The sequence below is a fragment of the Erigeron canadensis genome, chromosome 7 (assembly GCF_010389155.1).
Source record: "Erigeron canadensis isolate Cc75 chromosome 7, C_canadensis_v1, whole genome shotgun sequence".
NCBI classification, from domain to species: Eukaryota; Viridiplantae; Streptophyta; class Magnoliopsida; order Asterales; family Asteraceae; genus Erigeron; species Erigeron canadensis.
This window is the reverse complement of record NC_057767.1, coordinates 32,829,033-32,848,396: the sequence shown is the minus strand read 5'-3', so window position 1 is coordinate 32,848,396 and position 19,364 is coordinate 32,829,033. Positions and strand designations below refer to the sequence as shown.

The 19,364-nt window shown below is 35.1% G+C and overlaps 1 protein-coding gene across 2 annotated transcripts; it reads right to left on the bottom strand.

Moving 5' to 3' along the window:
* Window positions 1-1,190: 1,190 nt before the first annotated feature.
* LOC122608225 (chromatin modification-related protein EAF1 B-like) lies at window positions 1,191-14,692 on the bottom strand. Of its 2 annotated transcripts, none has more exons than XM_043781311.1 (23): window positions 14,588-14,692; window positions 13,842-14,022; window positions 13,709-13,763; window positions 13,526-13,623; window positions 12,293-13,421; window positions 12,068-12,187; window positions 11,789-11,944; window positions 11,400-11,585; window positions 11,157-11,237; window positions 10,467-10,524; window positions 9,239-9,714; window positions 8,765-8,821; window positions 8,597-8,651; window positions 8,334-8,512; window positions 8,181-8,234; window positions 7,380-7,460; window positions 6,673-6,810; window positions 6,451-6,567; window positions 5,406-5,509; window positions 4,715-4,906; window positions 3,746-4,064; window positions 2,383-3,224; window positions 1,191-1,553 (listed from the first exon to the last, which is right to left on the bottom strand). In XM_043781311.1, exons 2-22 carry the CDS (start codon window positions 13,931-13,933, stop codon window positions 2,586-2,588), a joined length of 4,386 nt encoding a protein of 1,461 aa, XP_043637246.1. In that variant the 5' UTR covers window positions 13,934-14,022; window positions 14,588-14,692; the 3' UTR covers window positions 1,191-1,553; window positions 2,383-2,585. The 2 variants fall into 2 exon arrangements, with proteins under 2 accessions (XP_043637246.1, XP_043637247.1); XM_043781312.1 differs by having other exon boundaries at window positions 8,765-8,818.
* Between the last annotated feature and the right edge of the window lie 4,672 nt (window positions 14,693-19,364).

Genomic DNA, 19,364 nt, shown 5'->3' with positions numbered 1-19,364 from the left:
CATATATATAAAATACCAGGAATTGATATTATGATCTGATATATGATTTTTATAAGGTAAGATGTTTATGAACTTTTGTAATGTAAGGATTATTGTCGCTATATAATAGTTGAGATTTGTAAGAGTTTTTGTATCCTTAAGGTTTTTTTTCAATATTAGTCAAGAATTCTATAATATACATGTTAACAGGTTCCTTAACAGGTGCACCCGTTAATTTTCGTGTCGTGTTCGTGTTTGAAAAAAATGACACGATTAATTAACAGGTCGTGTTCGTGTTTGACCTTAACAAGTTCGTGTCTTAACATGTTTCGTGTGAGCCTTATTCCGCAATGAACCTGATCAGTTACCAACAATGATTAGATAGGACATAGTAGAGGTCAACTGAAAGATCAAAGATTTACGAATGAATAAGATGGAAATGCCTAGTGAGCTCAAACTTGTACTTATATATCTTATAGTACATGAAATATACATCGGACCGTACGATCACCACACAACCATCCAATGTACCTTGTAAATGTAAGATGGACTTTTATATATATTAATTTAATATAAAAAAAATAAAGTACTGTAAAAGGTTATGGATTATACATAGCCTTAGAAATTTGGAAGTGTGACCTTCACCGTTACTTTCCTCGAATTGAACCAAAATTCTTGTTTGTTTATTCACATGATCACAGGCCAAGTAGAGGCATAAAATGAACAATTAAAACGAGAGATCAAATTATCTCCTCGATCGGTAGGCAACAGACCCACGAGCTTTTCATCTATATATTATCTTCTCTGTCTTTTTATGAGTATTGGGAACTTCTATATTAATATGTATAGAAAGTAAGGCTTTCTTTACTCATGTTTTGTAATTGATGCAAGTCTTTCGTGTTAATCACTAAGTTTAGTCAAAGACCATAATTATCAATCACTATTGACTATTTCATTAGACCCTTTGAATCCATTTAATTTTCCTGGTATTAGCTTTTCTTTTAAAGAAAAAAGTTGCATATATTAAATACGAGCAAGAGGCTAGAAACTTACACCTAAATTGATTCATACAAAATGATAACAACAAAAACGCCAGCCCCGCTCAGAGGTGAATCTTCAAAAATAACTGAAATTTTCTTAAGAACTTATAGATGGTGTTGAACTGTTGAAAGTGAAGGCTGTTAGATAAGTATTTAATAAGTTACAGAAGCTACACAAAAATCATTTTCAATAACAGTGTTCCTCCTCTACTCTAAATGAGACTAATATTCACAAAAATCGAATGTTACTGGCAAAAGACAACTAAAAACCGCTCTTAACAAAATAGCCAATAATAAATCAAAAGACCAACAATAATGTTGGGGGAGAAGGAACTCCTGTACAGAGACCACCGGTATCTTCCTCAAGGCACCTACAACTACTGATTTTGTACAGTATACACAAGAATTTGAACTGCCATAATTACTTTAGCTATAGATCATATTTCTAAACGCTCGTTAACTCCTGTTTTCTACTGATCATCTGATTATGAGCTTCATCTACAAGGCTAATATCAAAAGTTACGAAGTAGCTACCTGCAATAACAGAAAGGTTCTTATATGATTCAGTAGTGCGCCATTTTGGTGTGATACTGTGATGTATGCTTTGATTTTTTAGTATGTAAGATGCTAGGTTTTACAAAGCTATAGGTGATTTTAGCAATGGTACACAATGCCAATTCGGGTCCGATTTATAGAAGAGTTGCTTTCGGATATTACAAAAGTTAACAAGGGTCTAGTCTCCTAACATGAACAGATTAGTAGTCGACACTAGAAGTAATAAAAAGTTAAAAACATATAGAAAAATTCAGTTATTCTTCACGCCATTTAATATTTAGCCGTTTATCTTAGTAGTGAATCAAGAGTTGTCAATTATCACCATTCAAAAGAAAAATTGCGACCTATTTATTCTCATTATATCATCTCATACAGGTCAAGAAGTAACATCAATAGATTAGCTTACAAGAAAACGAGTCAGATCGGTTGATCTCACCCAACTTGTATTTATTTTTAAAGCATAAAAGCCATGTATCATTTTATCTGAAAAGGTATATCACTCCTAAAACAATTATTACTTATTCACATCTTCGGTTGAAAATTTTATAACTTTGAACAAAATATGTTTATGGTCAACTCCAATCCAACCCAAACCATACATATGATGTAAATGACAGCCTTTATAGATTACCAAACATAGCTCCACACAAAAATAAATATACCTAAAATATAAAAAGGGCAAGGACTTCATTAGGGTGATGATCAAAAGCATAGACTCCCATACGACTATAAACCAGGAAAGTGCCACAAGAGTGAAGTCAACATGTGCACGTGTAGAGTGCTCACAGAATAGTAAATGAGAACTAACCTGTACATCGTTATTACCGGCGGATGGCAGCCAAATCGGAATGGTCTGTTCCATGTTTAATCAAAAATTTGTTCGCATGCTCCACTCCGATTCAAAATTAGCAAACACATGAGGCTGCAGATTTTGCACACCCATTATGACCGATGAGATGAAACCAAGTATCTGATATTGCCCAATGAATCATACTTTGGATAATCATTTGTTCAAACTGGCTCACTGCTATCCCCAGTACCACGTGTTTGAGGTGGAGACGCTTGCAGCTTACTACTAGTTAATGGCTCTTCAGAAGAATTTACCAACTCATTCTTTAGCATTTTCTTAGGAGATGCTAAGTGAGACAAATTCACTAACTTTTGGCGTGGCATTATACTAGGCGAGGCAAGCAATGATGGAACATGATTTTGATGCTTGCTATTATCGGGCTTCTGCTGTTGAAGTTTAGCCTGTACTTGACTGGAATGTGCCTTCTGCTGGTGTTGTTTAAAATTGTGTGATTGGTATTGCTGTTTTAGTATCTGGTTGCCACCTGTTTGAGAATTCAACATATTCTCATGAGGTGGCAGTAGTGGAGGTTCTCGTGATTGTATTTCAATACTAGTTTGTGGAGATGTAACAGGAAGATGAGACTTTGGTGATTGCACAAGTGGAATCATGGCATTGGATGTAGCAAATTGTTGATGTTGTAGATCACGCTGTTGCTTAAGTTTTCTCTCTTTAACAATCCGCATTTCAAAGCCTGGATGTGAAATGTTGGGAACAAACTGAGAAACTACTCGACTGCTTTGACCTTGAGAAACTGGTGGAATTTTCCTTTGATGGTCGGTGTTCTGGTTGTGATTGGGCTATAAAAGTAAGTCAAAAGTGTTAAATGCATGAAAGTTAGAAGAAACAGATGACATTCTCACAATCTGATCGAGTATCATAGCTACAAGTGGCACTTTTGCCCCCGTTTACCTAATAACGATGGATCTGGGTCATGTTATATCTCTGATAAGTCATTTCATATGGGTTAGGCTAAAACATTCAAGTAGAATGAAACGGGTTGAAATTTTAAAAATCATCTGAAAGTTTTTGATGCATATATTGATTTAGTAACAAAAGTTGGATTATCCCTTTTCATATCAAGTTTAACGCATTAATTATATAAAACTTTTAAAAAATGAACAAGAAAGCATAGTGGGTTGGAAAACCAAACCTACCCGACCCCATTTTGACCCCCTCTAAGTACTCATTCAGTTCAAGTCCAACTTGAACCATTACCAAATAAATTCAGCCCACACACTTTGCCACCTACAACAGACAGAACTATTGTTCAAAACTGTCATCTAAATGCAGTGAAGTTAAACTATTTTTCACTACTTACCCTCATCAAATACATGCCATTATGAGGTCGCGAGATTGAGCTTCCTTGACCTGGAACAGCCCTAGAGTGCATACTGACAGTACTTGGCATGGAAGGAATCCCATGGAACGCTGGTCTAGCCATTGGCATCCCTCTATTCACCGCTGAGATAACACCAACATTATTCCCAGAAGATAACATAGGAATGCCTCGACCCATTGCTAAATGAGATCCAGGTGACGTGTTAGTCCTGGAAGAGAGCATATGATTATACTGGTGCGTTCTTTGTGGGTCATCTTTTGGTAAGAGGCCCTTTCTAGGGATGCCATATCTCCCGTCCCTGTACAAGTACAATAAAACAGTGGAATACTTTAGTTTCAGAGTAAAGCATGTCCTCTACTTGGAGGTGGCAAAATGGAGGGTCAAGTAACACACAATCTTTAATTGAATATCAAAACAGATTAGTTAAGCTAAAACACCCCTTTTTTTTTCTTTTCTTTTTTGGTTAACCTAGGTGTCGGACACTCTTTGTAAGCCGACTAACCCCTGGGCAACCACCTGCTTTGCTGGTAGCCCAAAGTTGTCGAGGGAGAACCCGTGGCTACAATGGGCTATATATTTTTTGCTCCTAGGATTCGACTTAAGACATCCAGGTATTTTCACACATAGAGACCAAACCTTTATTACTAGGCCACCACTCTTGTGGTTACCTAAAAAACATTTTGATCCTGTTAAAAATTTATTAATAAAATGTACGATTGCAAAAACTATATTGTTACAATAACAAATCAGCATCTTTGAAAAGTGATTTGGAAGGTATATGAATCTAAATATAATTCAGAGTTTGGATGACTTTCGACCCGTTTAACCAATATCTTATTTAGTTAAACCTTATAGGTTATTAAAACCTGTCAAAAATAGAACATAATTCGAATCAACTCATTTATAGTAAAATGTTTTGAGAATTCCACCTCTATGTCTGGCCATTACCTAATAGAAGGATTAAGAACCGATGCAGATGAAAATTCATTGCCAGAAGCCAAAGTGGAAGAACCCGATACAAAAGAACTTGTACTGGAGCCAGGAAGCATTGACATTTCGTTTCCCTGATCCAAAACTTGTAACCCACCATTGTGAGAATTTTGACAACCATCCAGGGGTGCATCACACAAGTCGAAAGGCCTTGATTGAAATTTTAAAATAGAAATAAAAATAAATTAGTGATTCATGAGTAGTGCTCGAGGAACCCATAAGCCGAGAAAGAATGGTAACGGCTAAACTCAAAACAAAGCATATAACATTTTAGTTGATTCAGAATCATGCATATTAGAGATGGCAAAATGGGCATGTGGTGTATCAGATAAAAATTAAGGGTCTAGTCAAGTTAGGTTGAACCTGAACTCTTCATGTTCAAAAAGTTATAATTCAACGTAGATCATTAGTTTGTTAAATATTGTTAACGAAAACCCATTATTTCAATAACAGTCTAACCTCTAGGTTACTATGATGCAAGAGGTTTTATGTATAAAAAAGGTAACGTTAGTGATAAACTAGCCCCATTAGATCAAAACATAAACCGAATCAACCAAGTTTAAGTAATTCAGTAATTGAGTAAATACTGCCACCTCTTAGGCATATGCACAAGTGTGGCAACTACTAATATAAAGATATAATAACTTACGTTAGGACATCCCCACCATTGAGGTTGTTTGGTGAGACTTGAGAAAGAGCAAGTTTGAAGGAACTATGAGGTGGCTGGAGTTGTTTTGGATCTTGACTATGTTTCTTCAACCACAAAAAGAAAAGAACAGAACTGGATTACATGGGTATAATTATATATAATCATAATCATATATAAACAAGTATTCCAGAAAGAAAACTTGTTCGATGCTCAAGTAGCTTCAATACCATGATGATGTTTATGGGCTACTCCTATCACCAAACCGATTTTGGGTTTTCTAGAAACAGGCAATTGTTTTTTCTTCAACTTTTACTCTTTATAGATATACTTGAACTGGGGTTTGGTAATACATTCTGAAATTGGTTTTATAAATTGTCACCATGAATCTGTTAGGAAGCCATTTCAATTTAGGTATGGATATATACTGGATTAAAAACTAATTTGAATTCATATCACTTATTTTCTCTATCAATAATAATAAATTAATAACACAATCTTTGAGTTCTTGGGGAAGAAGTTTTTGGCTCATACTTATAAGATGAAAATGGGAAATTCTGGACTTTAAGTTTAATCTCAATTCTCAACAACATAGTTTTGACTTGCTTTCATGACTTTATGTAATCTAAGTATCTAACATTAACCCTTTTACCCAAAAAACAAACTTTATGCAGTTTTTGTATGTGTTCTAATGTAATAAATCAGATATAAAGAGTAGAACTGAATTACAAAATAGAGGTTGAAGGTGATGTAGCATGAAGAGGGGAAGATAAAGAAGAAGAAAAAGAAAAAGAAGAAGGAAAAGAGACACAGAGTTCCTGTGCCAAGCACATAATGGACTTAATGGCTGACATGTAAAGTTAGAGAGCAGAGGGATCAAGAGCATGCATTTTAAAGTATCTAAGTAGTACTTTCGCAATTGAACTCTTTTTGGGACACAAACCATGAATTTTGAAATATCACATTATAATTTGATCTTTTATAGATGACTGTGGAAAGATATGAAACCAAACAAATTACATCTTAATGTTCTATACAAGTTAGTTACCTGTTTCCTTCTGTTGTACTGCTTTTTCCCAATCACAATGATTTTCTCAAAATGGGATTTGAGAGTTTCCTCTTCCATTGGTCCCTGCAACCTTTGGAATAATTGTCTTGCACTTCCCTGTTTATAAAGCAAATGCTAAGCTAAATGGCGGCAGTAAAGCTCTGAATTTTAAAATACAACACTTAGAATGTCAAAGACACAAACAAAGGTACAAAATATTGCCTCAGGGATGCCAGGTAACATAGATGAATATGGTTGACCCGACTCGGAATCTTCCGCAGAGTCAGCTCGATCACCAGTACTTCTGTCCATTAACACTTTATGGCGCTCTTTGCATTCATTAGAACTCCGGAAGATACACTGCACATGTTAAACCCAGTAAAACAAGATTCTAATGCAAAGGGAGTAACATTACAGATGATGATATAAGCAGAAGAGATGACTAAAAAAAAAGCTGAATGATACAAGAACAGACACAAAAAATATACTGAATCGTAACTTTCAAATACCATTTTGAAAAGGGCTAACTGCAGAAAAAAAAACCTATTTTAAGCGTACTTCATTTTCAAGTTGCAATTATAAAAACACTGCAAGTTTCAGATATCTCGTATCAAGATAATCGCAAGTTAACAGGTTTTGATAAGCCATATCAATGCCATGTCGGGAAGGAAAAAAAGTCAGCATGCTCTAAACTACTGACACGTCATCAATTCAACAAGGTAACCGGCCGAGGACCTTAAATCAATTTTTCTAGAAGATGGCTACATTGAATTATATGATTTAGAAAGTTCAATAGTTTATATGTTTCAAGTATAAAGTTTGTTACCTACAATAGAAATCCGCATAGAGTACCTTACCTTTCTGTGCAATTTATAATATAATAAAAAGACAAGAGTCGCACTAAGAAAGGATTGAAGTATAATATTTACCTTAAATTGCAAATTGCTGTTAGTAATATCGCTTATTAGCTCCCAGTTAGGCCCCATATCATGTACCAGCACTATAAGAAACTGAGGTGCAAAAAGAGGATTCTCAGTAACATTTTCCACACAACGTCAAGCCTCTATTTAATGAGCATCACTGATGTTCATCAGGATGAAACTCGGACTGAACTGATCAGCTGAAACCGAAGTATTTAAACTAATGGAACCTAGAACCTGAGTGATTTGAACTTAATTGGTACTGAGGTCATGGAGAGTATATCCCTTCCCTCATTACCTTTTCACAATCTCTTTCCTTCTATCCCTTGCCCTCCCTCATACAAAGAATGCCCATCCCCTCCCCGAAAAATAACCCCTTTGAAAGTAACATGTGAGAGATTGAAAGTGAGGGAGAGCAGGAATACTATCTCCGAACCCATCCCCTCGCATCCAGCACCCACCTTGAGGAATGGTGTTCACCTTTGGTACCTCACGGTACCTCTCCTATGCCTATGCACTCCGTGAGGCCCGATCCAACTTACATTTAACTTTGGTTCGGTCCCACCTTAACCCGAACAGAAATCCGGGAAATGGCATCCTTCAAGGTTGAAATACTAAAAAAAAATAGAAAAACTGATTTGTTTTTGATTCCAGACTGAATTGAGAACCAGTTTTCTAAAACCCAATAATTGAGTACTCGACCATATATTCTCAGTACCAGTTTAGGCCAGTCAGGTTTGGTCCAGTTCGGTCCCAGCCCAACACCCATTGAAGTTAGAGTAAACAAGGAAAAAAGCTTGAAAGTTTAACCTGATCTTCAAATAATGACCATAAGCTTCCTGAACCAGGCTGCCCAGCCTGCATCTGAGAATATTTTGGAAACCAGCATGTTGGAATAATTTGAAGAATGACGAGTATTCAAAGAAATTGAGAAAGTTTAATCATCCGTAAAAATACAGGTACCTTAAGAGTTTTTGATTTTTTACGGCCATCGCGTACAAGTAATTCCATGAACTTTTTTGGGTTGGACATGTTAATCATCTTAGATGTCATTGGAGAAGAAACTGAACGACAGAAGGGGCGAATATCATTGGATGATTGCCTTATCTTCATCTTTTTCACGTTGTGTTGAATGTATAAACCTTCATTGAAAGTATGCAAGATTAATCGGGAAATAATAAAAATTATTTCTCTAGATTAGCCAATGACGCATGTGAAAACTATACCATTGCTTCCATTATCTAACTGATGAACATCGAGTCTCCTTTTTAAATGATCCTTCTGTTGTAAACATATGTGTATAATATTAGATGTCAATCCCAACACATTAAAAATGGCATTTTTACCTGTTTTCAATACAAAAAAATGCAATAATATAATGAATCAGTAATCACCTTGTCATTTTGAAATCCAGAATCAAATTGCCATCGGTGTTTATATGAGAATCCCTGCTACAATGTAAAACAAAACGAAGATCTGAATGGCAACTAGAATTAAGTTATAGAGCCCAGTAAATAAGATCCAACTGGGACTGCAAAAATAAGAATGATAGAAGCCAGAACCAGAGTTATCTAAACTGGTCCACTTCAGGTTTACAACCAATTCGGTCCCAGCTAGGAGACAATAACCAGATACAATGTAAATGTCAAGCGAGATAGTTTTCAGGTTAAAAAGACTAAAGATATATATATATATATATAATAATAGCAACAAAAACATATATTTATTATAAAAAAAAAAAAACCCTTTAAGCACACCCAATTTTTGAAAAATCTCAAACTTAAAATGCGTATCCAGTCATCTGATTCTTCAGTTGTGTGGGACCACACCACATTTTTGCACATTGCTATCAGTAAATGTCCACATACCTGATGCCTAGCTTTCTTTATTTTTCGGGGTCTATCAGACACTTCAACGGAATCAAACCATAACTGCTTTTCGTAGTCACCCAATGATTGAGCTTCGATGTTATTCGGCATATGGGCTCCCCCACTATGCTCGTCCTGAAAAGAATTGGTTTCGTCACTAGAAGCATCTGTCTTGTTCAGAGCACTAAGTGAACCTACGATCCTTTGCCTGGAAGCAGTGTGGACATGATTTGTGGTAACTGAAACATTTAGACTGCTGCCAGACCTTTTCCCACTTAATACAGAGGGTTGAGTATCGATATTCTTTCCAATAGATTGCATGAATGGCAAATCAGCTCCCATCTCATATGATCTTGCAGCATTAAACTTAAAATTTTTCTCACTCTTCTCGCTATCATTTGACTCCTTGCTACGTTCAGATTCCCTCGCCAAATCATATACCCTTGTTGCTCCATCTTTATCTTCATATGCATCAACTTTAGAACAAAGGCTCCATAGTTAGATTTGCAATTAAAATTGGTAGAAAACAGAAGCCCAATATGAGCGGGTCAAGTTACAGTGTCAAAACAGGTCAATTTTTTGATATAGATCAGGAGGTTTAGAAACATCCCAGGAAACAGCCCAAAATTAATCGGTCGCCTTATTTTATTTGATTATATCAAAATTACTTGTGCACCAAGTTAAGATTAAATCCGGCTTGTATAAATAAGGCCCTAGTCCATCGTTTTCATTCGTGGAGATTATTATTAATTGTTCTTAAGAACTTGGGGCTGCTGGAGCATTATACCAGAATAGGGAGCTACTGGGCTCTAATCCAGTTTATCTTTATAATATAGTGAACAGCCGACTTTAGTTTTATTTGTTTGTGTTTGTTTGTGAATCTGCTTGTGTTATATTTTTTTCCTTGCTGGAATCGAGCCTGGTACATATCAATCGGGTTGGCCTGCAAACACTTGTCTATTTTGATGAGACTTTTAATATGATTTAAAAAAGAATACTATTGCAGTTACTAAAATAAATCTTTAATATCAACAAATGTGTTAAAAAAAATTAGACTTCATGCAACTTTCTACCACCTCACCCCATTTGACCCCTTCTCCCTTCAGCTAATTTCTTTAAATGAACCATTTGATTCGTATGAGATGAAACACAACCCAAATCGACCAATTCATAAACAAAGGAGTCCCAATTGCCACATCTAGTAGAAAAGTTATCCCCGGTATATTACCTGCAACAGCATCACATTTAGATGTATCCACTTCTTCCTGCAGACCATTCCAGGTTCTCTGATAAAGAGGAAAAAAAGATCATAAGATGAAAGAAGCATGCTTGGGGAAAGCACCAATTAAATGTGTGTCCTTTCTTCCAAACTAATAGTTGATAAACAGATGGATGTATAATGCGGTGTAGCATTTTTATCCCCTACAAAAGTATTAAATCAATGAATGATTGCTTGCAAGTTCCTTAAGGATCACCATATTAAACATAAATTGCAAATATAAGCTACAACCTGATATGTTCCTACTTTCTTTCTGGTTAGTTACGTTATGTGCCCACTCTTTTCTTCATTAAAACATATTAAAGCAAAAAGTTCAAACAATTTACATTTATAACGATAAATTTCTGAAATATTACTCTTTCCGAATCCCAATCAACGATAACTAGCTCTTGCAAGTACTCTAGACACCAAACCTAAACTATTACAAAAAAAAAGATAAAGTTTGTTCTATTTGGATGAAGCTAGAACTCACATATTTTTTTATACGATAGAGTATCTGTGTCATAATATGTAACACTACCCCACTAATAACTCTCGGCAAACAATGAGAGCATATTATTGGAAACACCAAAATCAGTTCTATATTGGCACCATAACATATGATCATCTCATACCCTTATTAAAGAGAAATAAATTTACCTCAAAACGTAGCAAATGAGATTCAATAGATTTTCTATAGGCCTCAACTGCACCATGTGGTACCGTATAGACAAGGTTTTCCTGCATACATAACCATCGGTTCAGAACAGCTTAAAAATCAAAGCAAGTTAAGTATTTACACATTTGGGAGGTGTAGCAATTGAATATAAGTCAACTTAATGACTAAGTGTCGTGCAGTGATGATGTAATTTCATATGTGATAGTACAAAGTGTTGGCCATACTTGTGTCCAATTATCGTCCCAGCCTATGGTGCCCACATCAGATATAAGATCAGGAGTTGAAGATACGTGTTCTGTACTACAATGAGCATGAACACTATTATACTTCAAAAATCTCATAACATATCCCTGAAGCCCTTGTTTAGAATCTGTTTTCAGACACTGAAGCTCCAAATCCTTGCATTTTTCCTATCACACATATAATAATATAAATTTTGACAATTCTTACTGGCAAGACCCACACCTATCGGCATGGCTGAGCTCAACAAGATAAACAGGAGTAATTAATAAAATTTGTCTCTATAGAAGATAGTGATAGTCTAATGGTCCATCAACAGAACATACATGATGTTCAATTTCTGTTACAGTATCACTTCACAATTATTTATTACCTCTGTCATGTACCAAAACTCCATGACATCTCTACCCAAGATTTGGGCTACTTCTTTTTGCTTCCACAATGAAATTTGCCGTTGAAACCTTACATGTGATGCAAAAGCAGCTCGTCGAGAAAATTGAGCAGCTGCAGTTAACTTCCAAAGGCGCTCCTGTTTATGAACATATAAATTAAGAAAAATGCATGCAACAAGGAAATTACCTAGTTTAATCATTATACTCGTCTAATAGATTAAAACAGTGTGAAGTTATAAAGCATATGAAAACAAACAAACCTGTGCAAAATCATTAGCTAACCATGCCATTTCCCCAAGAACAAAATCCCAATGTGAAATTTGATGGCTTTGCAGTGACAATGTGCTCAGACATAGTTCACTCATTCTCTTATGTTTCTCCTATTTGCAATACAAACTCAATTCAGTTGCAGGACATGCTAATGAGATAAATAAAATAAAAATACAACTTAGGTTCAGAACTGAAATTTGATATACAAAGACAACCTCTATTATCTGAGCTTCTTTTAAGATATAGTCTTCATGGACCTCAGTGCCCAAGTACAAGTTCTGAGAGTTTGCAGGTTGCTCAGAAACATCATTGGGAGCTCTAGGGGGCAGGTTCAAGTTGTCCTGAGAGTTTACAGGTTGCTCAGAAACATCATTCGGAGCCCTAACAGACAATTTAGACTCGGATGTATCAACTGAATCCTGAGGTCTGTCACAGGGTTTCCTTTCTGTTTCTGAGCCAGCAAAACCGTCTGGGTTGACTCCTTCAGCTGAGACAAGATTCTTTGACCCATTTTGCAGGGGAGATTCGGAACTTTTTAAACCCTCCACTTCCTTGATTACAGAATTATCCTCATTAAGGGCCCCGTAACATATATCAAAATTACAATTGAAATTTTTTGATACCGTACAATCCGTTTCTTTAACCAGTTCATTACCTTCCTTAACCTCATTAGTAGCCAAAATTTGGTCTGTTTTCCCATTACGATTTATATTTCCTGGACTCGTAGGCAACTTGTTGTCATTATTAACATCTAAACTTTGACCATTTTGGGAGCATGATGACTCGGAGTCGAAACCCTTAGTGGAATTATGTTGATTCCTTCGAAAATTATGTGACCCAGTAGAGATAGTAAAGGATGAGCCCTGAATCTGACCAACTGTAGTTTCTACAGCCAATATATCTGTGTCTAAGCGACTGTTAGAATCTAAATTTTTGATAGTCACACTAGCAGTAGAACCTTTAATCTTGGAGTTAATACTTGACAAATCATTAAGCGCCACAGCGGCTGCAACTACCAATTCTTTGACATCCCTAGAAGGACTTAATCGAGCTCCATCATGGATTGGTCGAGACCTATTCCTACGCTTATACGACTTTTTGGGCACTTCTAATGCGACAGAATCACCTGATGCCATGGCATGTTGACCAGAATGCAACTGAGAGTAGTGTTCCAAAGGAGCAATAGATCTCCTTTCAACTTTAGGAAACTTATTGTTACCATCAAAGAGCACAAGGTTATCAGCACTATTTGGATCACAGACTAAATGGCCCCCAAGTCTACCACTACTTCCAACAGAATCATTAAGGGATGAAGCTGTTACCCCAAAATTACCTTTCGTGTCACTACAATACCATGGGAAATGATATGAATGAAGAAATCATATAGTAATAACAATGATGGTAAAACTAGAAAACTATTTATTGCCTCTCGGAAAGTAGATAAAAACCTTGCCACAAACTGCTCTAGATGGTGGCCTGCCAACGATGTGGACTGGCCACTAACTGACGTACCATCTCCACATATCAAATCTAATGGATTGCCACCCTGCGAAATAGCAGTCACAAAATCACATTTGTACATAAAATACTTCAAACATAACTGTATATGTGTAATGATCATTTTAACATACTTTTTGAAGATATTCTAATTCTCTTCTAAATTTCTCAGCAACATTGAACGTTTGCCTGCAATGACAATTATCCAGTGTCTTGTTATTCACTTGACAGTATATCAGAAGGTATAAAAGATAAAAGCACTCTCACCTAAGCTCCGCTTGAGTTTTCTCAAGATCCAATAATTGCTGCAAAGGAAGTGTAGAAGAAACTTCTAGCCTACCGTCAATATCTCCTCCCATGAAATCAACCTCAGCATTGACTAGAGCATAAATACTCAACTACTCAAGTATATCCATGCATTTCTACTTATCAAATTGCAGGTGCTTTACTACCATGTATTCAAAAAACCAAAATAATAAGGACAAAGAACCAATATTTACGCACAAAGTTTAGAATCAGTCAACTAAGAGTCATTCAAAGATACGCAAGATAAAATTTCCCTCAAAATGTGCTGCCACCACCATGTCCTGCTTAGCTTGCAAACTATAATTATCAGGGGACTACGGACTACCAATGTAAGTATAGAATGTTGTGTTACCTAGCTAAATGCCACAACTATGGTTGTAATTTCTTGACATCATTTACGGCATCGATTGGTAAAATGGTAAGGATCACGAGTCTGAAACGCCTCATCTCAAGACGCCACAATATATACTTGAATTCAAGAAATGTAGGGTTTCTCTGCCAACTTGTGGGGTTTAAAGCTTAAAGCTTCTAACTTTATTTTTAAAAAATACAAACACACACACACACACACAGACCACTTACATCTAGTAAGCAATATATTCAGCATGCATTCAATAAAAACACACTAATTTCACATTTATTAGAAAAACTAGGGTTTAAGCAGGGCATATATAAAAAATTCTAGGGTTTATGTAAAAATAATATACCTGAATTACAAAACTGATATGCAATAATCACAACTTCCTTTCAGTTAATTTTTGCATGTAAATAAACAAATTATGCCCTAGAAAAATAATAAATTATACATTTGATTGTGTGGGTTTATTATTATAATTATAATTATTATTTTTATTTTCTTTGTTGGTTTGATTATGTCAGAAAGTGTGTTTGTACGTAATCTTCTGTAAGTATATATATGGTTAGGTTTTGTTTATGTAATAATAATAAAGTTATATTTTGGCTAATGATTTTGGAAGCCCGACTATTTTGTTTTGTATGACAGGAGTGGTGTCTGGTGTGGGCTGGGCAAGAAGATGATACAGTATATATATGTGAGATACGAGTATGATAATTGGGCCTTTTTCCTTAATGTAAAATGTTAAAATAAGTTTAACACGTTATTAGTTATTTTAACTCATATCACGTACAACGCGGCGGCGGCGATAATGGTAACGGCGCGGGATAATGTGGCGGTAGTGGCGGTGACGAGTGGTGGGGCGACAATGATGGTAAATGTAAAAGTAATTGATGTTAAATAAACTAGTGTAGTTATTTTAAGGATTGAGGAATTTATGTTGTAAATTACCTCATTATCTCTACTACATTATAAAACATTTGTTCCCTCCAAATTTTTTCAACTTTCAATTTTTCAACAATGTACACCTACTAATGCATAATGTACAATACATCTATACACATTTCAAACACTCATTTTTTCTCTCTCGTCCATAAATAATTTTATTCTTTTAATTCATTCAATTTTTATCTCAAAAACCGTACATCGATTAATTTCAAAAGTTATATGGGTGTTCTTAAAATTTCATGCTCTTTTATTAGAGATGTCATTCGATATACTTTCGACGAATTTTTAAATTCGAGGGCGGAGCGCGTATGGCTAAGACATTTGGCTATCACACTCTATGACATATCACCTCCTATGACCTATTGCTTTCGCCAACTCATCGCCACAACGCACGGGTACTTACTCTCGTTAAGGTATTATAGATATATTAGGTGTGCATGTTTAATTTAATGAATAAAAGAAGAGAGTATTTTTGATAATTAGGAGTTATAATTTGAGATTTGAGGAAGGGGTTCCTTTTTTATATAGGAGTACACTAGATTATAAACTCGCATAATATGCGGACGAATATATATAATTAATTATATATTATTTTTAATAATCACAAATATTGACACATGTAGATAAAAAGATGTTGAAAATGATGATTTTATCATTATTTTATAAATTATTGTATCCCATTATATACAAATAATTAAGTATTTTTTATGAAAATATCTTAATATTAACGCTATAAAACAAGATGCATTATAAAGCATTTGTTTTCTTTATACAAATTATTTTTCTCCAAACACTATTGGAATTTGTATCAAAGATAAAATCACTAAATAAAAATGTCTTTATGAAAATACATTATAAAACGTTTGTATCTACTTCTTTTTTTTTAGTTGATAACCCCAAAACAATCTTGCTTATTATTCACTATTTTAAACATCTTTATAAATATTTACTTGAAATACTTATAATAACTTTAATGAAATTAATTTACAACATCTCTCCTTAGCTGCTAAAATAAACTCCTTTTACATCAATAATCTATAGTATTTGCCACCACTGCCACCACCAATAGCCGCAGCTGCCGCCGCTGTCCACCACCACCACTGGCTCGCAATATTATGTATTTCTCAATCAATATTAACGACTTTTTATGACATAATATATCCATATCTATCCTAATATATTGTGTGAGTATTATGTTAGTTTGAAAAATTATAAACTTTCTCATGCGGTAAGAAGATTAGAACTTGTGACCATGACTTTTGTAGACAACGTATTTATCAACTACTCTTTGTAAAAGTTGGTAAAAGAAAAGGTAAAATTTTAACTTGATGTTCATAAAAAGTGTAAACTTAAATTTATACACTTATCAAATTAAGACCCAAGATATATAGTACGAAGTACTATTATTATAAATATATATTTAACAAAGTATAGAATGATATTTATTTAGGCCATCTAAATTAAAATAAACAAAACTAAAAGACCTTATAAAGATTTATATAAAAATATGAGGACTAAAAATGTTATTGATTAATTCTTTAGTCAATGATGATATCATCAAAATGATCTAATGGTTGAAAATGAGAAATAAAATTCAATTAATGGTCCATATTTTTCTAAATTGGAATTTAATGGTTTTGTTTTAATATATATTAAAGATACTAGGGTAGTCACGCGATACGACAACCACATCAGCAAATAGTGTAAGTACTTAATGTGAAAGTGGTACTATATGTATTTTAAGAGTTCAAAGATAAAGGACATAAATATATAGAGCAAAATAGTTATATAAAATATGAGTTGTAATCGGGAGGATCCATTAAAAAGGCGGCGACCACCGCCACCAAGGCACAAACACGCGGGGGTAGCTCTGTAATCTATCATATTCTCCCCCAAACACAAAACACCGTCGGTCAAATCCTAAAATCAAAATCAGCCGCTGAAATCAAATCGAAACATACCTCCAACGAATAACACTGAAAAATACTCCGACTATCGAAATGGCTATAGCAAGCAACTTACAAAACTTTCTTGCGAAAATCATCACCGTCGAACAAGGTGACGAAAATTGGTATTGTCGTTGTTGTTGTCATTCTCGTCTCCGTCGCCATCGACACTGATAATAACCATCGTTGTCGAACCTACTCCAATGAAGTTCTCCAATGAATCAAATTCCAATCAAATCTGATTGAGTTAAGTAATGTTTGATTGGCTATAGTCAATCAAACTTGATTGGTAACAAGAAAACGCATCTTCATTCCCAGTATGCAATCAAATTTGATTGAATTCTGTCAATCAAACTTGATTGCATACTGGAATGTGTTCATTCGTATCAAAATGTGTTTTACAATTACCAATCAATTTTGATTGGCTTAACCTAAATACCAAATCAAACTTGATTGTAAAAAGGTGTGTTGGTGGTGGTGGTCAAAGATGATGGTGGTGGCGGTGGTGGTTGCCGTCGCTAGAGAAAGAAAGAGATGGAGGGGGAGAGAGAGCGAGAATGAAAGTGTGTGGGGTGGTGGTGGTCGCCGTCTCCGGTTAGAAATAAAGGTGGAGATGGCGGTGGTTCAAGATCCCGTCGTCGGAGATGAGACACAAAGTGCGCGTAAGTGTGTGTGTCGGTGTGCGTCCGTGGGTGTGTGTGGTCGGGAATAAGGTTGGCAATTTTGACACGAAACCTGTTAACACGACCTGTTTTCAACAGGTTTTGTGTTTAATCTTAACAGGTTTCGTGTCTTAACAAGTCCGGACCTGTTAAAATTCATGTCTTAACAGGTTCAGAACTGTTAGACATGTTAAAACCTGTTAAGATAATAATATACTTACTAAAAGGTGAAACCTAGATCTAATTCATTCTCAGCCATCAGTCCTCCATCTTCACTCTTTCCTTCCATCTTCTTTTTTTTTCCTTATATCCTAATAAAAAATGTAACTCATAAATCTAACCACCAATAATACATCTCCCAATTGAAAAATTCAACCCTTAAATATGTATATATACTATGACTTTCACAGCCAGATATACCACATATTTATGACTACAACTTTTCATATCAGATTTCCAATCACATCTATAATTATGAGTCTAAGACTGTTACGGCCAGATTTACCAAGATGGAAGATGTTTCACGGCGAGATTTTCCGATCTTTCTCGCATTAGATTTCCGACATGATAACTTTGCAGATAAGATTCCGACCATATCTACCACTACGTCGAGATGTTTGTGCTCGTGTTATCTAAACTGATTGTGTTTTCAGAATGTACTCTAACATTAGATTATTATTATTTTTTTGTTATCGAAGTGCTTATGAGTTAACTTGGATTTTGTTTCTTTGATGTTAGTCTTTTTTTTATGGGTTATTGTTTGTGAATTGTCACTAAAGTAACAAAAAGTAAAGTCATAACATTGATTCACGTCATTTTATAGCTATCCAATTTTGTATGTTACTAATTCATTAGATTTTTAGTTTATGGTGTTGTAAAATTGAAAGAATGAAAAAGTTGTGTTGTTGCTTATTAACCAAGATGAGATGTATGTTACCAGGTTTTTAACAGGTTCCTTAACAGGTAACCTGTTATATTTCGTTTCGTGTCTAGAAAAAATGACACGAATTGTTAGTAGGTCGTATTCGTGTTTGACCTTAACAGGTTCGTGTGACCTGTTATGCCAACCTTAGTCGGGAATGATGGTGGTGGTGGTGGTGGCGGTCGTCGTCGTTGTCAAAAAAGCCGGTGAGAGAGAGAGTCCGATTGTGTGTGTGTGTGTGTTTTTCATTAGCTGGGAGGAAATTAAATGAGGAAAGTAGTTTGGAAGGGATGATATAATGGCCATTGATGGGATGATCTAATGGCCATGATTTGTCCCTTGGTTTCCAAAAAAAATTCAAGACTCAAATGAACGATTCTCTATGAAGCATAGATGTTTAAAATAACTGATAAAGATCAAACTTATAACTTAAAAAAATGTTATATAAAACATTATAGATTATAGATTCTATACATGTAATTACGTTATATATATCCTATTTGATTTATGAGCAAGCTGTGTTGTTGAGTTGATGGAGAGCCTTAAACGGCTACAGGACCCTCAAAGCGAGCTTATCTTGCTTCGTTCTTGTATGAGTGTTGCTAAACTGTGGTTTGGTCTTCGAACATGTCAACCTTCGTTTGTTGGTGA

What these genes read in the sequence shown, in the direction of transcription:
- LOC122608225 (XM_043781311.1), bottom strand. Translation starts at nt 13,933, where the DNA reads ATGGGAGGAGATATTGACGGTAGGCTAGAAGTTTCTTCTACACTTCCT. An exon ending in GGTCATTATTTGAAGATCAG is followed by an intron (nt 7,461 to 8,180) that starts GTTAAACTTTCA and finishes TTTGCACCTCAG; the next exon opens with TTTCTTATAGTGCTGGTACA. An exon ending in AATGGTGGGGATGTCCTAAC is followed by an intron (nt 4,907 to 5,405) that starts GTAAGTTATTAT and finishes ATTTCAATCAAG; the next exon opens with GCCTTTCGACTTGTGTGATG.